The sequence below is a fragment of the Phascolarctos cinereus genome, unplaced genomic scaffold, assembly GCF_003287225.1.
Source record: "Phascolarctos cinereus isolate Bilbo 61053 unplaced genomic scaffold, phaCin_HiC Scaffold_5;HRSCAF=322, whole genome shotgun sequence".
NCBI classification, from domain to species: domain Eukaryota; kingdom Metazoa; phylum Chordata; class Mammalia; order Diprotodontia; family Phascolarctidae; genus Phascolarctos; species Phascolarctos cinereus.
In genome coordinates, this window is record NW_027555958.1 from 289343114 (window position 1) to 289360698 (window position 17585).

A 17585-nucleotide genomic window follows, 5' to 3' on the forward strand; every position below is an offset into this window, starting at 1 on the left:
GGCGACTGGCGCAGTGCACAGCAAAAGACACAGGACAGGGACAGGATGAAGAAGAGAACATTCTATATATTGGAGTCTGAACACAGGAAAGAGGCTTTGCTAATTACCTGGACAAGGGCAACAGAGATTTAATAAGAAAGAAATTGGCTCCCCCAGAGGCCAGAGAGCAGAAATGGGGTTGGGAAGTTACAAAACATGGTGGCAGAGAGTAGAAGATGGCTTAGCTGGTCAGGACCATGGTAAAAAGAAAAAAGGAAAACAGTCCATAGACGGGATTTCTTCAGCCTCTACCCATGCAGATGGGTAACTCATCTCTGAGAGTTGCCTGAGGCACTGGAGAGTTAAGGGAGTTGCCCAGGAAGACACACCTAGTTTGCCTGGGAACCTACATCTTCCAAACTCCAAGATCATGTTGCCTCTAACATTTAGAGAGCCCTTCACAGTATATAAGGGGCTTGATTTTCAGGGAACACTCCTGCCATTTCTCTCAGGACCTGACCTGGGCTTATTTTAATGGATCCATCCACACCCCATCCACAGGGAAGGAGAAGAACCCCTAATCCAATCTGCTTTCAAGAACAATAATGGGGGAAGAGAAGAAATGGAGGTGGTTCAGGGCCCAGAGGGTTTTAGGGCTGAGTAGGTGGTGAGGACTTTGGGGGGAGAAGCTAACACAGAGAGTCAAGACTCCCTTGCCTTCTCCCAATCCCAGGCTAGAGGACCTTACCAGCCATACCTCCCCATCACCTCTTGTGTTCTACCTGCTTGAAACAGCCCTTGCCCCGTTCCCTTTTCCAATAACTGCTTGGTCCTAGAATCACAGATGCTAGCTAGCATTAATGTAGGTTTAAAGTTAAGCATTCATAAAGTGAAGGTTTCTGAGTACTTTATATAGATTACCCCACAACAACCCTGTGAGGTGGGTACCATCATTGCCCCCATTTAACATTTGAGGAAACTGAGGCTGGGAGATGAGTAATTTGCCCAGGATTACATAATAAGGTGTATCATAGATGTGTGGGACAATGGCCACACTAGAATTAAAAGTTCAGAGGCTGAGTCAGAGATCAGAAAAGGTTTTATTCTTTCTCGTGAGAAAGGGCACAGCCCTCGTTGCTCAAGCAGCGACAGCCAGGGAGTACAAAGTCTGTTAGTGGGAAACAAAGTTTTATAGTCCTAATGCGATACACCCTCCCCATTTCTGAACCCTTCTTCCCATTGGTTGGCTTTCAGGGTGCATAATCTAAACTCGGCTGTCTAAAACCCTTAGTACAATAACATCCTTATTTGGAAATATTTGCCTAGAGACAAAGGCTCAGGAAGACTTTTGATAATCTACTTAGGAGTTCTGCCCAGAGACAAAGGATCTGGAAGACTTTGGATAATGGTTTAGAAGTTCCCCCTAGAGACAGATAAGCAGGAAGCCCCTGGCTGTTAAATTAGCAGTCTTTCCAATTTTTACCTTGCTAGAGGAATTGGAGCACAGGTTAGCTCTTGCTTAATGCACAGCAAATCTTTCCAGATTCATCAAGTTTTACTGCTCTGGGGGTACAAAGGGAATATATGAGTTTTAGTACCGAGGAAACTTCATCTATCTCATTCATAGACCTAGTGCGAGAAGGGACCCTAGGAGACGTTTTGGTTTTATTTTTATAATTTCATTTTACATATACATATATATATATATACATATATATATACATACATACATACATACATACATATATATATATATATATAATTTATGATTTTTTTTGGCAATTGGGGTTAAGTGACTTGCCCAAGGTAACAGAACTACTAAATATCTGAGGCTAGATTTGAACTCAAGAAGATGTCTTCCTGATTCCAAGCTCAGTGGTCTATCTACTGTGCCACCTAGCTGCCCCTTATGAGCTTCCATATTTCTTTGATTTCAAAATTTTAAAAAGGAAAATAGGAAAAAGAGACATGGAGAAAAGATGTCATATACTAGAAAGAACAAGTAGTACCACTATGGAGAGTTCCCTATTGTAATATAGTAAGGCTACAGTTTCTAACATTTCTTAGCATGTTCACAAAAGGAGAAAAAATATTTATTTTAATGTCCATTTCATAGTTCTGTAATTTACTTTTGCAATGCTAACCACACATAGGATACTACAAGTCTGGCCATTTCTCCCCACCCCACCCCCAACCCCAATGAATTTTCTCTGCAAAGTAAGACAGTATTTTTTTCCCTTCTTACACCGAAGAAATGAGAAGTTGTCTGGCAGAGCAGATAGAGAGCCAGCCTTGGAGTCAGGAAAACCTGAGCTCAGGTTTCCTTAGTGTCCCAGGAAACTCTCTCTAAGACTTTGTTGCAGGTCTGTTCAAGCTTCCTGCTGTTAGGACCTATGAAGGAAGACACTATCCAACCCAAGAGAAAGAACTGAAGTATGGTAGTGTGTGTGTGTGTGTGTGTGTGTGTGTGTGTGTGTGTGTGAGAGAGAGAGAGAGAGAGAGAGAGAGAGATATGGTGGTCTTCTTTAGTGAGGGGGTGGGGAGGAAAGGAGGGAGAAACAGTTATCCCTTCCACATTGTGACTTTCCACATTTCAGTTTTGATTTATGGGAGGGAGGGAGAAAGAATGCCATGAGAAATTAAGTGGGATTTTTGAGGGAGTTTTGCAGCACCCACAGACAACACACAAAGGCCAGAAGGCAACACAGAGCCTATGACCAAATACTTAACAGAAGTTTTACATTAAGGTAAATTACAATCAACACTCCATCAAAGAAAAAGAAAAAATTCAGACTTTTTCTCTGCTACAAAGGGAGGGCCAAAAACTTTTATGTGGATTTTCTAGATCATGGGGACTCTGCACACCTAACCCCCACCATGTGAAAGGGATAAATATAGTTCAGAACTTAAAATTTAACAAAAAAAATTTTAATATAATTTTTAAAAAAATTTCTCACTGGAACCTCCCTACACTAATGAAATTACAGGTGAAGAAGAAGAGGAAGAGGAAGAAGAAGAAGAAGAGAAGAAGAAGAAGAAGAAGAAAAGAAGAAGAAAGAAAGAAAGAAGAAAGAAGAAAGAAAGAAAGAAAGAAAGAAAGAAGGAAGAAGGAAGGAAGGAAGAAGGAAGAGAGGAAGGAAGGAAGGAAGGAAAGGAAGAAAGGAAGGAAGGAAGGAAGGAAAAGGAAGGAAGGAAGGAAGGAAGGAAGGAAGGAAGGAAGGAAGGAAGGAAGAAGGAAGGAAGGAAGGAAGAAGGAAGGAGGAAGGAAGGAAGGAAGGAAGGAAGGAAGGAGAAGAAAGAAAGGAAGAAAGAAGAAGAAGGAGAAAGAAGAAGAAAGAAAGAAAGAAAGAAGAAAGAAAGAAAGAAAGAAGAAAGAAAAGAAAGAAAGAAAGAAGAAAAGAAAGGAAGAAAGGAAGAAGGAAGGAAGGAAGGAAAGAAAGAAAGGAAGAAAGGAAGGAAGGAAGAAAGAAAGAAAGAAAGAAGAAAGAAAGAAAGAAAGAAAGAAAGAAAGAAAAAGAAAGAAAGAAAGAAAGAAAGAAGAAAGAAAAGAAGAAAGAAAGAAAGAAAGAGAAGAAAGGAAGAAGGAAGGAAGGAAGGAAGGAAGGAAGGAAGGAAGGAAGGAAGGAAGGAAGGAAGGAAGGAAGGAAGGAAGAAAAAGGAAGAAATGAAGAAATAACCAGAAGCAATATATTGAAATGCAAATCCCAATGGACTGAATCAGGAAACCTGGGTGCTAAGCCTGACTATACTCTCTGCATATTTTGCCTCTCTACACTTCAGATTCTTTACCTAAAAATATCTAAAAACATGTATACAGTGATATGTGCAAATGAGAAAAAATGGCAATTAACAAGGCTTTTCCATGGAATCAAAAGTTCCTCATCAGTTTGCTGAGGCCATAGACCTCATTGCTGTCTCAACAAAATCATTGGTACCACAGCAAACGTCAGTGGCCAATGGGAGAACTAGAAAAATATCACTTAGAGATTGGAGGTATGTTTGACAGTTTCCACTGCAAAAAGTACTATATAAATGTGATGAATACCTTTCAACAGAATGTTCTCTTATTGTTATTCTTAATTAGGAAAAGCCTTGCCAGATATAGAGAGCTTTCCAGAAAATATGAAGGCATGAAAATTGGGAATTTATGTTACCAGTACCTTTCCAGACTTATACATTGGTTGCTACAAGGCTGTTTAGAGATAGAAATAACAGTAGGAGATAAGGAAACATCTATCAGAGCACGAGAAAAATCACCTTTATTTCACGACAATTATTCATCTTCTCTGCATAGTGAAATACTCAAATCAATCTCATCAATGTGGGTATTCCTCACAACAATGCAGATCTCATGACTACATATCCTGGGTAACTCTTCACCTATATTCACTGCATTTGGGGTTTTCTTGGCAAAGATACTGGAGACTGGTTTGCCATTTCTTTCTCCAGTTGTTTTTTACGATGAGGAAACCGAGGCAAACAGGGTTAAATGACTTGCTCAGGACCACACAGATAGGAAGTGCCTGAGGTCAAATTTGAACTCAGCTCTTCCTAACTCTAGTTCTGGCTTTCTATCCACTGTGCCACCTAGCTACATATGTGGATAGTTAGGCTAACCTCTTTTAAGGAATTAATGAGTCAATCTAAGAGATTATATAATGTTACAGGGTTTGATATAACTATGACAATGCCATCAATAAAGGGAAGAATCAGGAGACAGAGTGGAACAGTGGTCAGCTTCTGGCAAGTGATAATTACTTAATAGTTGTTGATTGATTTGGAACTAGAGGACCTTGGGCAGAATTTCAGCTCTTTTCACTCCTTCTTGTCTCTCTATTTTTTTAACCTGCATAGAATTGTTTCAAGAATTACTGCTTTGTCACACAGCTAGAGATCTGGTGCTGACAGGCCCCCTTCCCAGCCCCACTTATTTTCATTACTTTTTCCTTTAGAATGTTGACCTTTTTTTTTTTTGCCCCATATGAATTTTGTTATTTTTTTCTTCTTCTCTTAATGCTTTGATTGTTGGATTGGTATCCACATGAATCAGTAAATTGATTTAGAAAATATTATTATTTTTATGATATTGATTGGCTCTACCAATAATCAGTTAATATTTTGCAATTACTTAGGTCCACCTTTATTTCTGTAAACAATACTTTGTAGTTGTATTTATATACTTCTTGTGTGTATCTTGGAAGATAGACTCCCAAGTATTTTATACATTCTGTAGTAATTTTAAATGAAATTTCTCTTCCTATCTCTTCTTGTCAGTTTTTATTGGTATTATACAGAAATGCTGGGAATTTCTGTGGATTTATTTTCTATCCTGTAAATTTGCTAGTTTTAATTGTTTCAATAAAATTTTAGTTGATTCTTTAGAGTTCTTCACATACACCATCATATCATCTGCAAAAAGGGATAATTATACTTTTTCCCTCCAATATTTATTCCCTCAATTTCTTTTTTTTTGCCTCATTGCCAGCATTAATAATAGTAGGTCAGATAGAAGTAGCAAAATGGACATCTTTGTTTCATTCCTGATTTTATAAGAAAAGATTCTGTGCTAGTTCTTTTTAAATATATATTATTTATTATTTTGAGGAAAGGTTCATTTATCCCTATATTTTCTAGTGTTGGTAGCAAAAATATTTTGTCAAGTTTTTTCTGCATCTATTGACATAATCATATGTTTTTGTTGTTAATAAGGTTAGTTAAGGTTATAGTTTTTCTAATAGTAAACCAACCCTATGCTACTGCTTTAAATCAAACTTGGTTATACTATGTAATATTTATGACACATTGTTTAGTCTACTTGTTGATATTTTATTTTAAATTTCCATGCCTATCTTCATTAGGAATATGGGTCTATAGTTTTCTATTTCCATTTTCATTCTACCTGTTTTATATATCAAGACAATATTTGTGTCATAGAAGGAATTTGGTAGGATCTTGTCTTTGGCTAGTCTTGTAAACAGTTCATCTAATATTGGAATTAATTTCTCCTTAACTGCCTGATAAAATTCACTTGTGAATCCATCTGGCCCTGGATTTTTTTCCCCTTTGAAACTTCACCCATGGCTTATTAATTTTTTTCCTCTCTGACATTGGATTATTTATATTCTCTATTTCTTGTTCTGTTAATTTGGATATTTGATGTTTTTGTCAATCTTTATTTCACTTCAGTTGGTATTGTTGGGATGTACTTGGATGAAATAGTTTCTAATGATACCCTTAATTTCTCTTCCATTTGTTGTGAATGTTTCTTTTCCATTTTTGATACCGGTAATTTGATTTTCTTCTTTTTAATCAAATTAGCTAATGGTTTCTAGTATTGTTTCTAGTATATTTTTGTTTTCTGTGTTGTTCATCTCTCCTTTGATTTTTCAGATAAACTTAAGAAGGAAGACCAAGCTCTGAGGAAGATCATCCCTTGTCAATCAAGAAGAGAACTAGCTATGAAGGACAAAGAAGCAACATGGCAGGAAGAGGGGAAGGGAGTCAGGAGACCAGAGTTCCAGTCCCAACTCTGGCACCAAGTAGGTGTGTGACCTTGGGCAAGTCATTTATTCTCTCAAAGCCTTAGTTTCTCCTATTTTAAAATAATAATAGTAGCTAGCATTTATATAGCACTTTAAATTGTGAAAAGCTCTTTGCAAATAGTATCTCATTTCATCCTCACATCCTCACCTGGGAGGTAGGGACTATTATTATCTTCATTTTACAGTTGAGAAAACTGAGGCTGAAAAAGGTTAAGTGATTACCAGGGATCAGAGAGCTATTAAGTGTCTGACGTGGGCTTTAAACTCATGTTTTCCTGCCTCCAAATCCAGTGTTCTAGGGATCCTCTGAGCCACTTAGCTGTAAAAAGAATGACAGGTGGACTACATTAACTAAAGATCCCTTTCACAAAAAAAAAAAATTTAAAAAAGAGGAAAAAAAAAAAAAGATCCTTTTCACCTTGGACATTTTTTGGTTTTATAACTTTGGAGTGCAGTGTGTATGTGTGTGTGCTTGTGTGTGTGTGTGTGTGTTGTGTGTGTGTATGTGTGTGTCTGTTGGGAGATGGAGTGAAAGGGTGGGGATAAAGAATGACTTTCCTACTTGATTCCTTCTCATTATCTACATTGTTTATACACCTACATTCTGTGTGTGGATAAGTGACTCTTGTAACAGAGGTGATTATACTGAATGAGGTCACAGGCCAAGGATTGTCTAATTAATTACCCAGTCACACTGAACTTGAGAAAGATAGCAAGACATTCTACAGCCAGCTTTCAGACTGTTCAGGAGACCTATTATTACAATAGAATAACCCCAACAAGGGCTTCACCTGCTTTACTGAAGTCTTAGAGCTTCATCTCCTCCCCCTCCTCCTCCACCACATCCCTTGAGTCCCTCCAGTATACTATAGCCACCCCTCATGGTCCCCACAGAGACCCAGATTCTAGTCTTACATTCTTATTCTTAAATTATTCAGACATTATTCTTACATTGTCATTGATAAACCTTGGGCAAAGTTTTTATCATTGATCAGCCTCACTATACTTATTTGCAGAATGGGAAATTCTTTCTATCTGCCTTGTCTACCTCATGATCAAATCAGATAATATCTATGCAATCACTCCATAAATCATAAAGAATCGATTTATAAAGAGAAATCCACAGAGAGACAAAGGCATTGATTTTGATTCTGCTTTATTAAGCCTGGTTTACGGATGAGGATAGAATTCTATGGCTCAGCTTCAACCAGAGCTATAGGAGCTAGGACCAGGACTTCCTACAGGGCTCTGGAAATGAGGAAAGGGGAATGAACCAGGAGCACTGAAGTTTCAGATGACTGGGTGTCCTGTAAGAGAAGAGAATGGACAGGAGGGTGGCAGGTCAGAGACAAAGGCTCTCCCAGTTAGCAAGACATCTTGTCCCTGTCCCCTCAGAGACTCTGCTCATATTCTTTCCCAAGGCACCCTAACCCTGCCCCTAAGGGCCCTTTTGCTCATCTAACACCTTATCCCTTCTTCCTCTATCCCCTCTACTTCCCTAGTTCTGGAGGGCACACACACACACACACACACACACACTATACCCTCCTCCCCCTACTCTAGAGAAGTTCAGAGATTTTAGGGTACTTGGTACCTGGAAATGCTGCAGCAGAATCACCTACTCCAAGAAATCCACTCCATCCTGGTAGATTCTCTGGCCCACTGCTCTCTTCCCATACCTGCAGAGTAGTGAGGGAAATACATCTGGGAGCACAGCTGTCCACACCCCACCACTTAGACAAGGCCACGTCCACACACATACAAACATGCAGGCTCACCACCTCAGACATACAGTCATCACATACACACATAGACCCCCTCCTTCCTATCTGAGAATGGCATTCCAATTTGAATTGTGTATCTGAGAGAGAAGTGTGTGGTTAGGGGTGTTCTTAGTCCCCACAATTAGAGTTTGGGGGGGAATTGGTGGATTTTTTCCCACTGTATCTGGATAGATCTGATCACATTAACAATAAGGTCTCACTGCTAAGAAAGGTAGTCCACACTCACCCTCATGCATTTGCTCACATACATACATAAGCACGCTGAACATATATACCCAGAATGGCAAAGATGGAAAGGACCTCAGCCTTTACATGTCCAACACATACCTTTGCAACGTCCACAGCTAAAAACCTCTCTTTTCACACCTCCTGGCTCTGAGGACCTGGCTGTCTTCACTATGTCACTTGGCCATTTTTCAGACTCACAGACCCCAGACCCACCTCCACCCACTCCAGTGACTCTCACTCACCTGGGCCGGGTCAGCCTATTGATATATCTTCGGAGCTCTGCAGCATACAGGGCCATCTGCTCTGGAGTGGCATCATCGCCGGGGTACACTGGCTCCTGTGGAGCCCCCTGAGCACACGATGGCAGCAAGAGAGCCACGCAGCAAGAGAGGACCAGAAGAGAGAGCCAATATTGAGAGGCAGCCATCTGAGGAACAAAGGATGAGAAGGAAGAGTCAAAAGAGAAGGCCAGAGGAGGAAGCAGAAGGGAAGTGGAGACAAAGAAAGAGAGGAAGAGAGAAAAGAAGGGAAGAGAAGGGAGGGAGGGAAAGAAATGTCAGGATAAAGGAGAAATGAATGGAGCAAAGGAGAAGACAACAGAAATCAATGAAAGGAGAGAAAGAGGAGAGGAATTCAGGGAGAGGGAGGGAATGAAAAGAGAAAGGGAAAGAGAAGGGACAAGGGAGAGAGACAGAAAGACAGAGACAGGAGAGAGAGAGAGAGAGAGAGAGAGAGAGAGAGAGAGAGAGAGAGCAATATAAAAATGTTCCAAATGCCTAGGAATCTAGCAAACACCTGCCCAAATAGATATTCAATGGTCATTCCAAAGAGAGAATGATAACAGAACTCCTAGTTGACCAACTCTTCTGATATCTCACTCTTCTCCCCCAAACTCCCACCCAGCCTCACTCTTCAAAGCACTTAGTGCATGACCAGAGCCTGCATTCTATGGGACAAGGGATACATGCACAGACGCTCCCTGACACAAGTGCAGAGCCATAACTAGGGTGGGACAATCTGGGCTTTATCCAGGTCGCTGAAATCCAAAGAGTACCACCATCACTTATAGTCCATCCTTCAGCAAGCAGTGTAGAAACAACTGAGCTTAGTTTCCAGTTAGCAAAAATAATTTGTTGAAATAGAAAGTTGCAAGATAGAACTCTTCATCTTCCTGGGGATGATATGCCCTGGGGGCCCTGTTAGTCAACCCTTCAGACACCAGTCTCCCTGGCAAAATGGCCTTGAGCAGTCCCAGTGACTCTGCCTACAGCAACTGGCACCCTGGGGTATGCATCCTTCCCTAACAGGGCAGTGCTCTGAATTCTATCCCAAATTAATTTTTCTTGAAGTTGATTTGAGAATTATTGTACCAACTTTCCTAGTTTTAGCTCTGCTTCAGACTGACTGATCCCAACACAGACTGACTGATGCATGGACAGCTGAACATTAAGAGTTCCTGCAAAGGAAACTGGATTCACATGACAATCAGAAAGTGGAGAATGGAGGATGGGATGAGGAAAGCACATGCCCACATCAACTCATTCCAGGGAGGGCTTCCTGAAGAAGGAGATATTGTAGGAAGCCTTTAAGAAGAAAGGATGCAGAAATGTCTGACCTAGGTATTGGGATAGTATTCGTTATGATGCACATCTACATAGGCACACATAGGCATACCTTCTCAGTGGTATAAACATACACAGTCACATACCCAAGGATATATGAACATAGTCTTCCCTGGGAACATATTTCCATTTTTCTATCCACCAACCTTACTCACTATCATCCTCCAGGCTCCTCTCCTACTCAAAGTCACTGGATTCAGATACAAGGGTTAAGGGGGCTGAGGGAGAAGAAGACCGAAGGGTCAGTCTGCCCTCTGACTGGTGACTTCAATTCTCTCATCACTGTCAGGAACCCCATAGGTTACTACTACTAGGAGGATCCCACTACTGATTCACCATAAAAGTATAAACTGTTCTATGCCTGCCACTGGGTCACTGGGATGTTTGATTCCCTTCACCCTGAAGGAAGAAGAAACACTGCATTGTGGGCGGGGGACAGGAAGAACAATGATTAAGGGAATGAGAAAGGAGAAGGGAAGAGGAGGAGGAACAAGAAGAGAATTTGGAAGGGAAAGAAAAGAAAGAAATTCCCAGACAGATGCCTTGAGGGAATCTGCAGTGCCTGACATTGTACAGGCACTTAATATGTGTTTGTGGAACTGAACTGAATGAACATTTGTGAAATCCAGGCCTTACTACCTGTGTCCTGATAAACACAAAGCCCTGCAATATTCAAGGTACACTGGCAGGTGGAGCCCTAACCCAAAGCTAACTGCCCAAGCCAAGCCAGCCTGAAGCCTGGAGACAAGAGAATCAGGCAAGAGGCCTTTGAGCTGAATGGGATGGAGTACAGAGGGCCCCCCCGAGGGGTGAGAGACCCAAAGTGAAGAATAAATGACTCGCCAAAGAAACAACCTTTTCAGGAATCCACAAAAATTAGTGAAGATGGTTTGAGATTTTCAGATTCCTCTCCTAGGACTCCACCAGAAGTTGACTGGGCTGCCCAGCCATTTCTTCTGTTTTTAAGGCTGCTTCTAATGTGAAAAATGGCTTAGGATTGAATACAAGCTTGTCCCCTTCTCTTTTAGAAGCTGGGAAAAAAATCCCATCTCAAAGCAAATTCCCCCTGAAATACTTCTCGTTCTAGACCACAGAAGCCTAGATCAAAATCTGAACACGCCAGCCATGTTACATGCCCTCATCTTGGTTCTCAAGCAAGCACTGTTATTGATAATTCTTCCATTAACCAAATGCTTGTGAGAAAGGGTATAAATGAATCAATAAGTGCGCAAGTTGAGACCGATAATTCAAAAGATGAAGCTACTGAAAAAAATGATCTTTTTGTGCCATTGAAACCACTGGGAGGCAGAGGAGCCAAAAAGAAGACTGAAGAAGAAAGTGAACATTGCCTCCAGACCTCTTTTGATAAAGAAAATGCTTTTCCTTTCCGAGGACATAGTCACCCTTCCATCAATGGAATCTCTGTAATGGATAGGTCCCTGGATCCTTTTTTTTTTTTCAGCCAAAGACAAGGTTTATTAGAACATCCATCATACTGGGCAGACTCTTCAGGAGTCTGAACATTAGCAAGGTATTGGCTAGATTTTCAGAATCTGAGCGGTGCCTAGATTTTAAGAATCTAAGCCCCCCTGGTTCTTTCTGACCGATTTTCTTCTATCTACTGTCAAGAAAAAAGCCAAGGAAACGAGGGTTACTGGTGGTCATGAGCCAATAAAAATGAAAGGCAGGATGGGACATGGAGATTGTGAACTTGCCTCAGTTCTTCAGTTAAATCCTTGTAGAGCAACTAAAGCACAGGCTTTACAAGACAAGCAAGATAAATCATCCTTAGAAAATATCCAGTGGAGTATAGATCCAGCAACAGATCTTTCTCATGTAAGACGGATATCACTATAACAGATGCAAAGATAGTGGTCAATCAAGATTAGGAGGCGAGACTATGGACATGGACTGTGCGTTGATTAGGGAAACTGTGCTTTTAAAAATCCAGAAGCAAGAGGAGAAGGAAGAGAAAAGTCCAGAGCAAGAAAGAAAAGTGAATGACAGCTGATCAGAATTGTTTGATCACACAACACATGAAGAATAAGAATCCTACCTGGCAGATAGTTCTCCACGGTGTGAGCCAGAAGAAAATCTCCAAGAAGATGAAGAATTATCAGTTGCGGCCAAGAAACTAAACAGTCATGAAGATATGCCTGAAAAAGCCAAACCAAAAGCATTTCTGGAGCCTTATTTTAAGGATGATGAAAGAAAAACCACATTGCAAAATTTCCCCCTCCCATTGAGGTGGTACGGAAAAAAGAAGAGAGGAGAAAATTGCTTGGACAAACATGTAAAGAACGTGAAATTTATTATGCAGATATTCCAGAAGAAGAAAGAGAAAAGAAACTGGCCTCCTGTTCAAGACATTCCTACATTCCTCCTAACATACTGAACATTTCTGGGAAGTAGGATTTCTTTCACCTCAAACTTGCATGGACAGAGGTTACATTAAGAAAGCTCGTGATCCTCGTCGACATCCCAAAAGGTGGCAGCCTTATAATGCAATGTTTTCTCCAAAAGACAAAGAACAGAAGACATAGACATTGAGGAACTTGCAAAAGGTGCCTAGAACAAAATTCCTATTTTATTTATAGTTAAAGTTGGAATTTAAAACTGCCTTCTTCCCCTCTCAAATCTGCTTTAACCTGATTTATCTATCATTTAAATACAATATATCAGAAAATATTATTTAAAACAATTTTGAGTACATTTATTGTGCTTATGCGTTTTTCTTGATTTTCTACCTTTGAAACAATGAGGTGCTTCCATTTTGCACTGTGTAACTTAAAGGGGTGGATTTTATCCTTCGCTTTTTGTAACAACTGAATATAATTTTGAAAAATTGTGATAGTTTTCATTATCAAAAAAAAGAATAAATGACTCAACTGAAGTTTTGAGTCAATCTTCAGGAAATGTCTGGGATTCAGTACAAAAGGACAAATATTATCTAATGGGAGGGACCTGTTTTGATGCAGTTAGAACCCATTTTTTAAGAAAATGACCCCATCCTCTAGGCCCAGTTGGATGGCAAAGTGAGAAAAGGGAAGGGAATAAGCCTTTTATTTAGTGAGAGCCAACTGTGTGCAAGGCACTGTGTTAAGCTCTTTACATATATTATCCCATTTGATCCTCGCAATAAGCCTGGGAAGTGAGTGCTATTATAATCCCCATTTCACAGTTAAAGAAACTGAGGCAGGCAGAGGTTAACTGACTTGCCCAGGGTCACATAGCTAGTAAGTGGCTGAGGGTATATTTGAACTTAGTCTTCCTTACTCCAGGCCCAGAGCCCTCTCTATCCACTGTGCCACCTAGCTAAAGTGGATAGAAAAGGCACTGGACCTGGAGTGAAGAAGACCTGAGTTCAAATGCTGACTGAGTAACTAGTTGTATGACCCTGAGCAAATCCCTTCTGTCTGTCAAAATTTCCTGATCTATAAAATCGGCATAATAATAGCATATATTTCTCAGGGTTGTTGTGAGGATAAATTAACATAATTTTTAAAGCGCTTTGCAAACACTATATAAATTCTACCTATTGTTAGTTATACGTTATATTGTAAAATATTATTATTCTGCTCTGGACTCTTCAAACTTCTCGGTGGAAAGGTGCCCTCCCCAACCCAGCAGGAATGGCAAATTGCTCAAACATGACAGCCAGTACAAATACTGGCCTACATGACCTTGAAATTGTACCTCAAACCCCTATTTGCTATTTCTACCTTGAATTTCTTTCCTGAACATAGGTGATCAAATGACGATCCTGAGATGAACATTTCAAGCCTTGGGAGCCACTTTGTGAGTTGAAGAGGTTGGGTCCTAAGATGGTGAATTAGAGGCAGCAACCCAGCTAAACCTTCTCAACATTGCCCTCCAAATAGCTTTAAAATAATGCCTCATTTCAAATTTTGGAATGGCAGAGGCAACAAAAGGTCAGAGTGGATATTTTTCTGGCCTAAGAAAACTTGAGAAGTCTGCAGAAGACATCTGAGACTCCAGGGTAGAGTCCTGTCCAGAACTCAAACATCCAGTAGCAGTGACAGCAGCAGCTATGGCAGCAGCAGTCTGGGGAGTTCTCAGCCCAGAGATGGTAAGGGGGCTGGACAACTGGTCAGAAAGAGATTGCAAGGGATCTATTAGTAGCCCTGGGTACAGCTGGCACTGATTGGCAACTCTATTGCCCATATACAGGTCTGGGTTGTAGTTCTGGAGCAAAGAGGAGCACTTGTGGTCAGTCACAAGGTAGTGTGGGCCCTCATCACAATTCCAGGGGCAAGCAGAGTGCTAGTGCTTGTAGCTGCAAGGGACAAGGGGCCTTTCCAGGGTAAAGACCAGAATGCAGACCAGAAAAACTGTGACCACACCTCTCTCCCTGGATTACAACACTACCCTGAAAGCACAAAAAACTTGAGACCACCAGAAATTACTCTGAAAACAGCAGCACAAAAAAAGCATGAAGCTTGGGAGAGTGACTCCCCAACCCCCAGGTAAACAGCATCCAACTTTACCATAAAGTTCAAAGTCAAGAAATATGCTAGAAAATTAGCAAAAAACAAGAACTTGACTAAAAAAGCAACTACACTGACAAGGAACACCAGAAAACTCAGAAGATGACACTAACATGAAAACAGCTACAACCAAAGCATCAAAGAAAAATTTTAACTGAACACAAGCCCAACAAGAATTCCTGGAAGAGTTAAAGAAAAAGATGAGCAGTAGAGGAAAAAATAGGAGAAGAAATAAATGATGTGAGAAAATTATGAAAAGAGAATTAACACTTAATAAAAGAAGTATAAAAACTATTGAAGAAAATAACCCCTAAAAACCAGAATTGGCCTAATGGTTTAAAAAAAAGGCAAAAATTCACTAAAGAAAATAATTCCTTAAAAAGCAGAATTGGGCAAGAAAAAGCTAATAACTTCATGAGACGTCAAGAAACAAATAAACAAAATCAAAGAATGAAAAAAATAGAAGAAAATGTGAAATATCTCATCAAAAAAACACCTGACCTGGAAAATGGATTGAAGAGAGATCATTTCAACAACTATTGAATTAACAAAAAGCCATAATAAGAATAAAAAAGGTCCTGGACATCATATTTCAAGAAATTATCAAGGAAAACTGTCCTGATATCTTAAGTTCAGAGAGTAAAAGAGAAATTGAAAGAATCTCCCAAACACCTCTTCAGAGAGATTACAAAATGAAACTTCCCCGGAATGTTATAGCTAAATTCCAGAGCTCCCAGGTCAAAGAGAACATAGTGCAAGCAGCCAGAAATAAATAATTCAAATATCATGGAGTAACAGTCAGGATCATACAAGATTTAGCAGTTTCCACATTAAAGGAGCAGAGGGTTTAGAATATGATATTCCAGAAGGCAAAGAAACTAGAATTACAACCAAGAATAACCTACCCAGAAAAACTGAATAAAATCCTTCAGGGGGAAAATGAATATTTAATGAAATAGAAAACTTTCAAGTGTTCCTGATGGAAAGACCAGAGCTGAATAGAAAATTTGACATTCAAACACAAGACTCAAAAGAAGCCAAAAAGGTACATGCGAAAGAGAAATCATAAGTGATTCAATATGGTTAAACTGTTTTCATTCCAATGTGAGAAGATGGTTCTTGTACCTCCTAAGAACTTTATCATTATTAGAGCAGTTAAAAGGAATCTACATAGACAGAGGGCATTGGTTTGAGTCAATTATACTGGAATGATATCCTAAAAAGTGGAGTGAGAAAAAGAGATGCACTGGGAGAAGGGGACAGGGAGAAACAGAGCAGGGAGATTTTTCTTACATAAAAGAAGCATGCAGGAAGAGTTTGTACAGTAAAGAGGAAAGGGGAGGGGCATTGTGGACAATGGTTGAACCTCACTCTCATCAGAAGTGGTTCAAAGAAGGAAGGATACATAAACACACTCAGTTGTGTATAGAAATTTATCTTACACAATTGGGAAATAGGAGGGAAAGGGATAAGAGAAAGTGGGGAAGGGTGGGATGATGAAAGGGAGAATAGATTAAGGGAGGCAGTGTTTAGAAGCAAAATAGACTTTTGAGAAGGGACAGGATAAAAAGAAAGAGAAAAGAATAAACAGAAGAAAATGGGATGGAGGGAAATACACAGTTAGTAATTATAACTGTGAATGTGAATGGGATGAGCTCACCCATAAAACAGAAGCAGATAGCAGAATGGATTAGAAACCAGAATCCAACAATATGTTGTTACAAGAGACACACTTGAACAGAAAGACACAAAGTTAAAAGAAAGGGCTAGAGCAGAATCTATTATGCTTCAGTTGAAGTAGGAAAAAAAAAAGGCAAGAGTAGCAGTCATGATCTCAGACAAAGCAAAACAAAAATACACTAATTAAAGGAGATAATCAAGGAAACTACATTTTGCTAACAAGGTACCATAGACAATGAAGTAACATCAAAAACTTTTACAGCAAGTTTCTCTGATAAATATATTCTCAAACATATTGAGGACTGACTTAAAATAAGAGCCATTCCCCAACTGATAAATAGTCAAAGGAAAAAAACAGTTTTCAGAAGAGGAAACCAAAGCTATCTACAATCATATGAAAAAAGTGCTCTAAATTACTATTGATTAGAGAAAATCACATTTAAAAAAAAACTCTGAGATGCCACCTCACATCAATTGGATTGGCTCACACGATAGAAAAGGAAAATGACAAATGCTGGAAGGGTGTGGAAAACTAATACACTCAACTGTAGGTGGAGTTGTGAACTGCTCCAACCATTCTGGAGAACAATTTGGAACTATCCCCAAAGGGCTATCGAACTGTTCAAACCCTTTGACCCAGCACTATCACTACTAGGGCTGTACCTCCAAAAGATCAAAGAAAAGAGAAAAGAATCTATATGTACAAAAACATTGACATCAGCTCTTTTTGTGGTGGCAAAGAATTGGAAATTGAGGGGATGCTCATCAATTGGGGAATGGCTGAACAAGTTGTAACATGATTGTGATGGAATGTGCCATAAGAAATTATGAGAGAGGTTCCAGAAAAACCTGGTAAGACCTCTACAAACTGATGCAATGTGAAGTGAGAAGAACTGGGCAATCATTGTGTGTGGTAACAGTAATGTTTTAACAATGATCCACTGCAAAAGACTTGTCTGCTCTGATCACACAATGATCCAAGATAATTCCAAGGGACTCATGATGGAAAATGCTATCCAGCTCCACAGAGAGAATGGAATGATCAGGTCCTCTGACTTCTAATCCAGTGTTCTTTTCACCATACAGGAAAAACAAAGAAACAATGGGGTAGAGCAGACAGAGCATTAACACAAAAGTCAGAAGACCTGGGGTTAGTTGGATGCTAACTGGCTGAGTGATCTTAGACAAGTCACTTTTCTTCCCTGGGATCCCTGTTTCACTGTAAAATAAAGGGATTGGATG

The 17585-nt window shown here is 39.8% G+C and overlaps 1 protein-coding gene and 1 pseudogene across 1 annotated transcript; one reads left to right on the forward strand and one right to left on the reverse strand.

The window, feature by feature from the left end:
- Positions 1-8139: 8139 nt before the first annotated feature.
- On the reverse strand, positions 8140-8960 carry PPY (pancreatic polypeptide). Its single transcript, XM_020980440.2, has 2 exons — positions 8776-8960; positions 8140-8200 (listed from the first exon to the last, which is right to left on the reverse strand). Exons 1-2 carry the CDS (start codon positions 8958-8960, stop codon positions 8140-8142), a joined length of 246 nt encoding a protein of 81 aa, XP_020836099.1.
- Positions 8961-9768: 808 nt separating this feature from the next.
- Positions 9769-12705, forward strand: LOC110204112 (DNA endonuclease RBBP8-like; annotated as a pseudogene).
- The last annotated feature ends 4880 nt before the right edge of the window (positions 12706-17585 follow it).

Excerpts from the sequence above, each read along its gene's own strand:
- PPY (XM_020980440.2), bottom strand. The coding sequence starts at position 8,960 with ATGGCTGCCTCTCAATATTGGCTCTCTCTTCTGGTCCTCTCTTGCTGC. Across the intron at positions 8,201-8,775 it reads AATAGGCTGACCCGGCCCAG|GTATGGGAAGAGAGCAGTGG; the intron begins GTGAGTGAGAGT and ends ACTACTCTGCAG.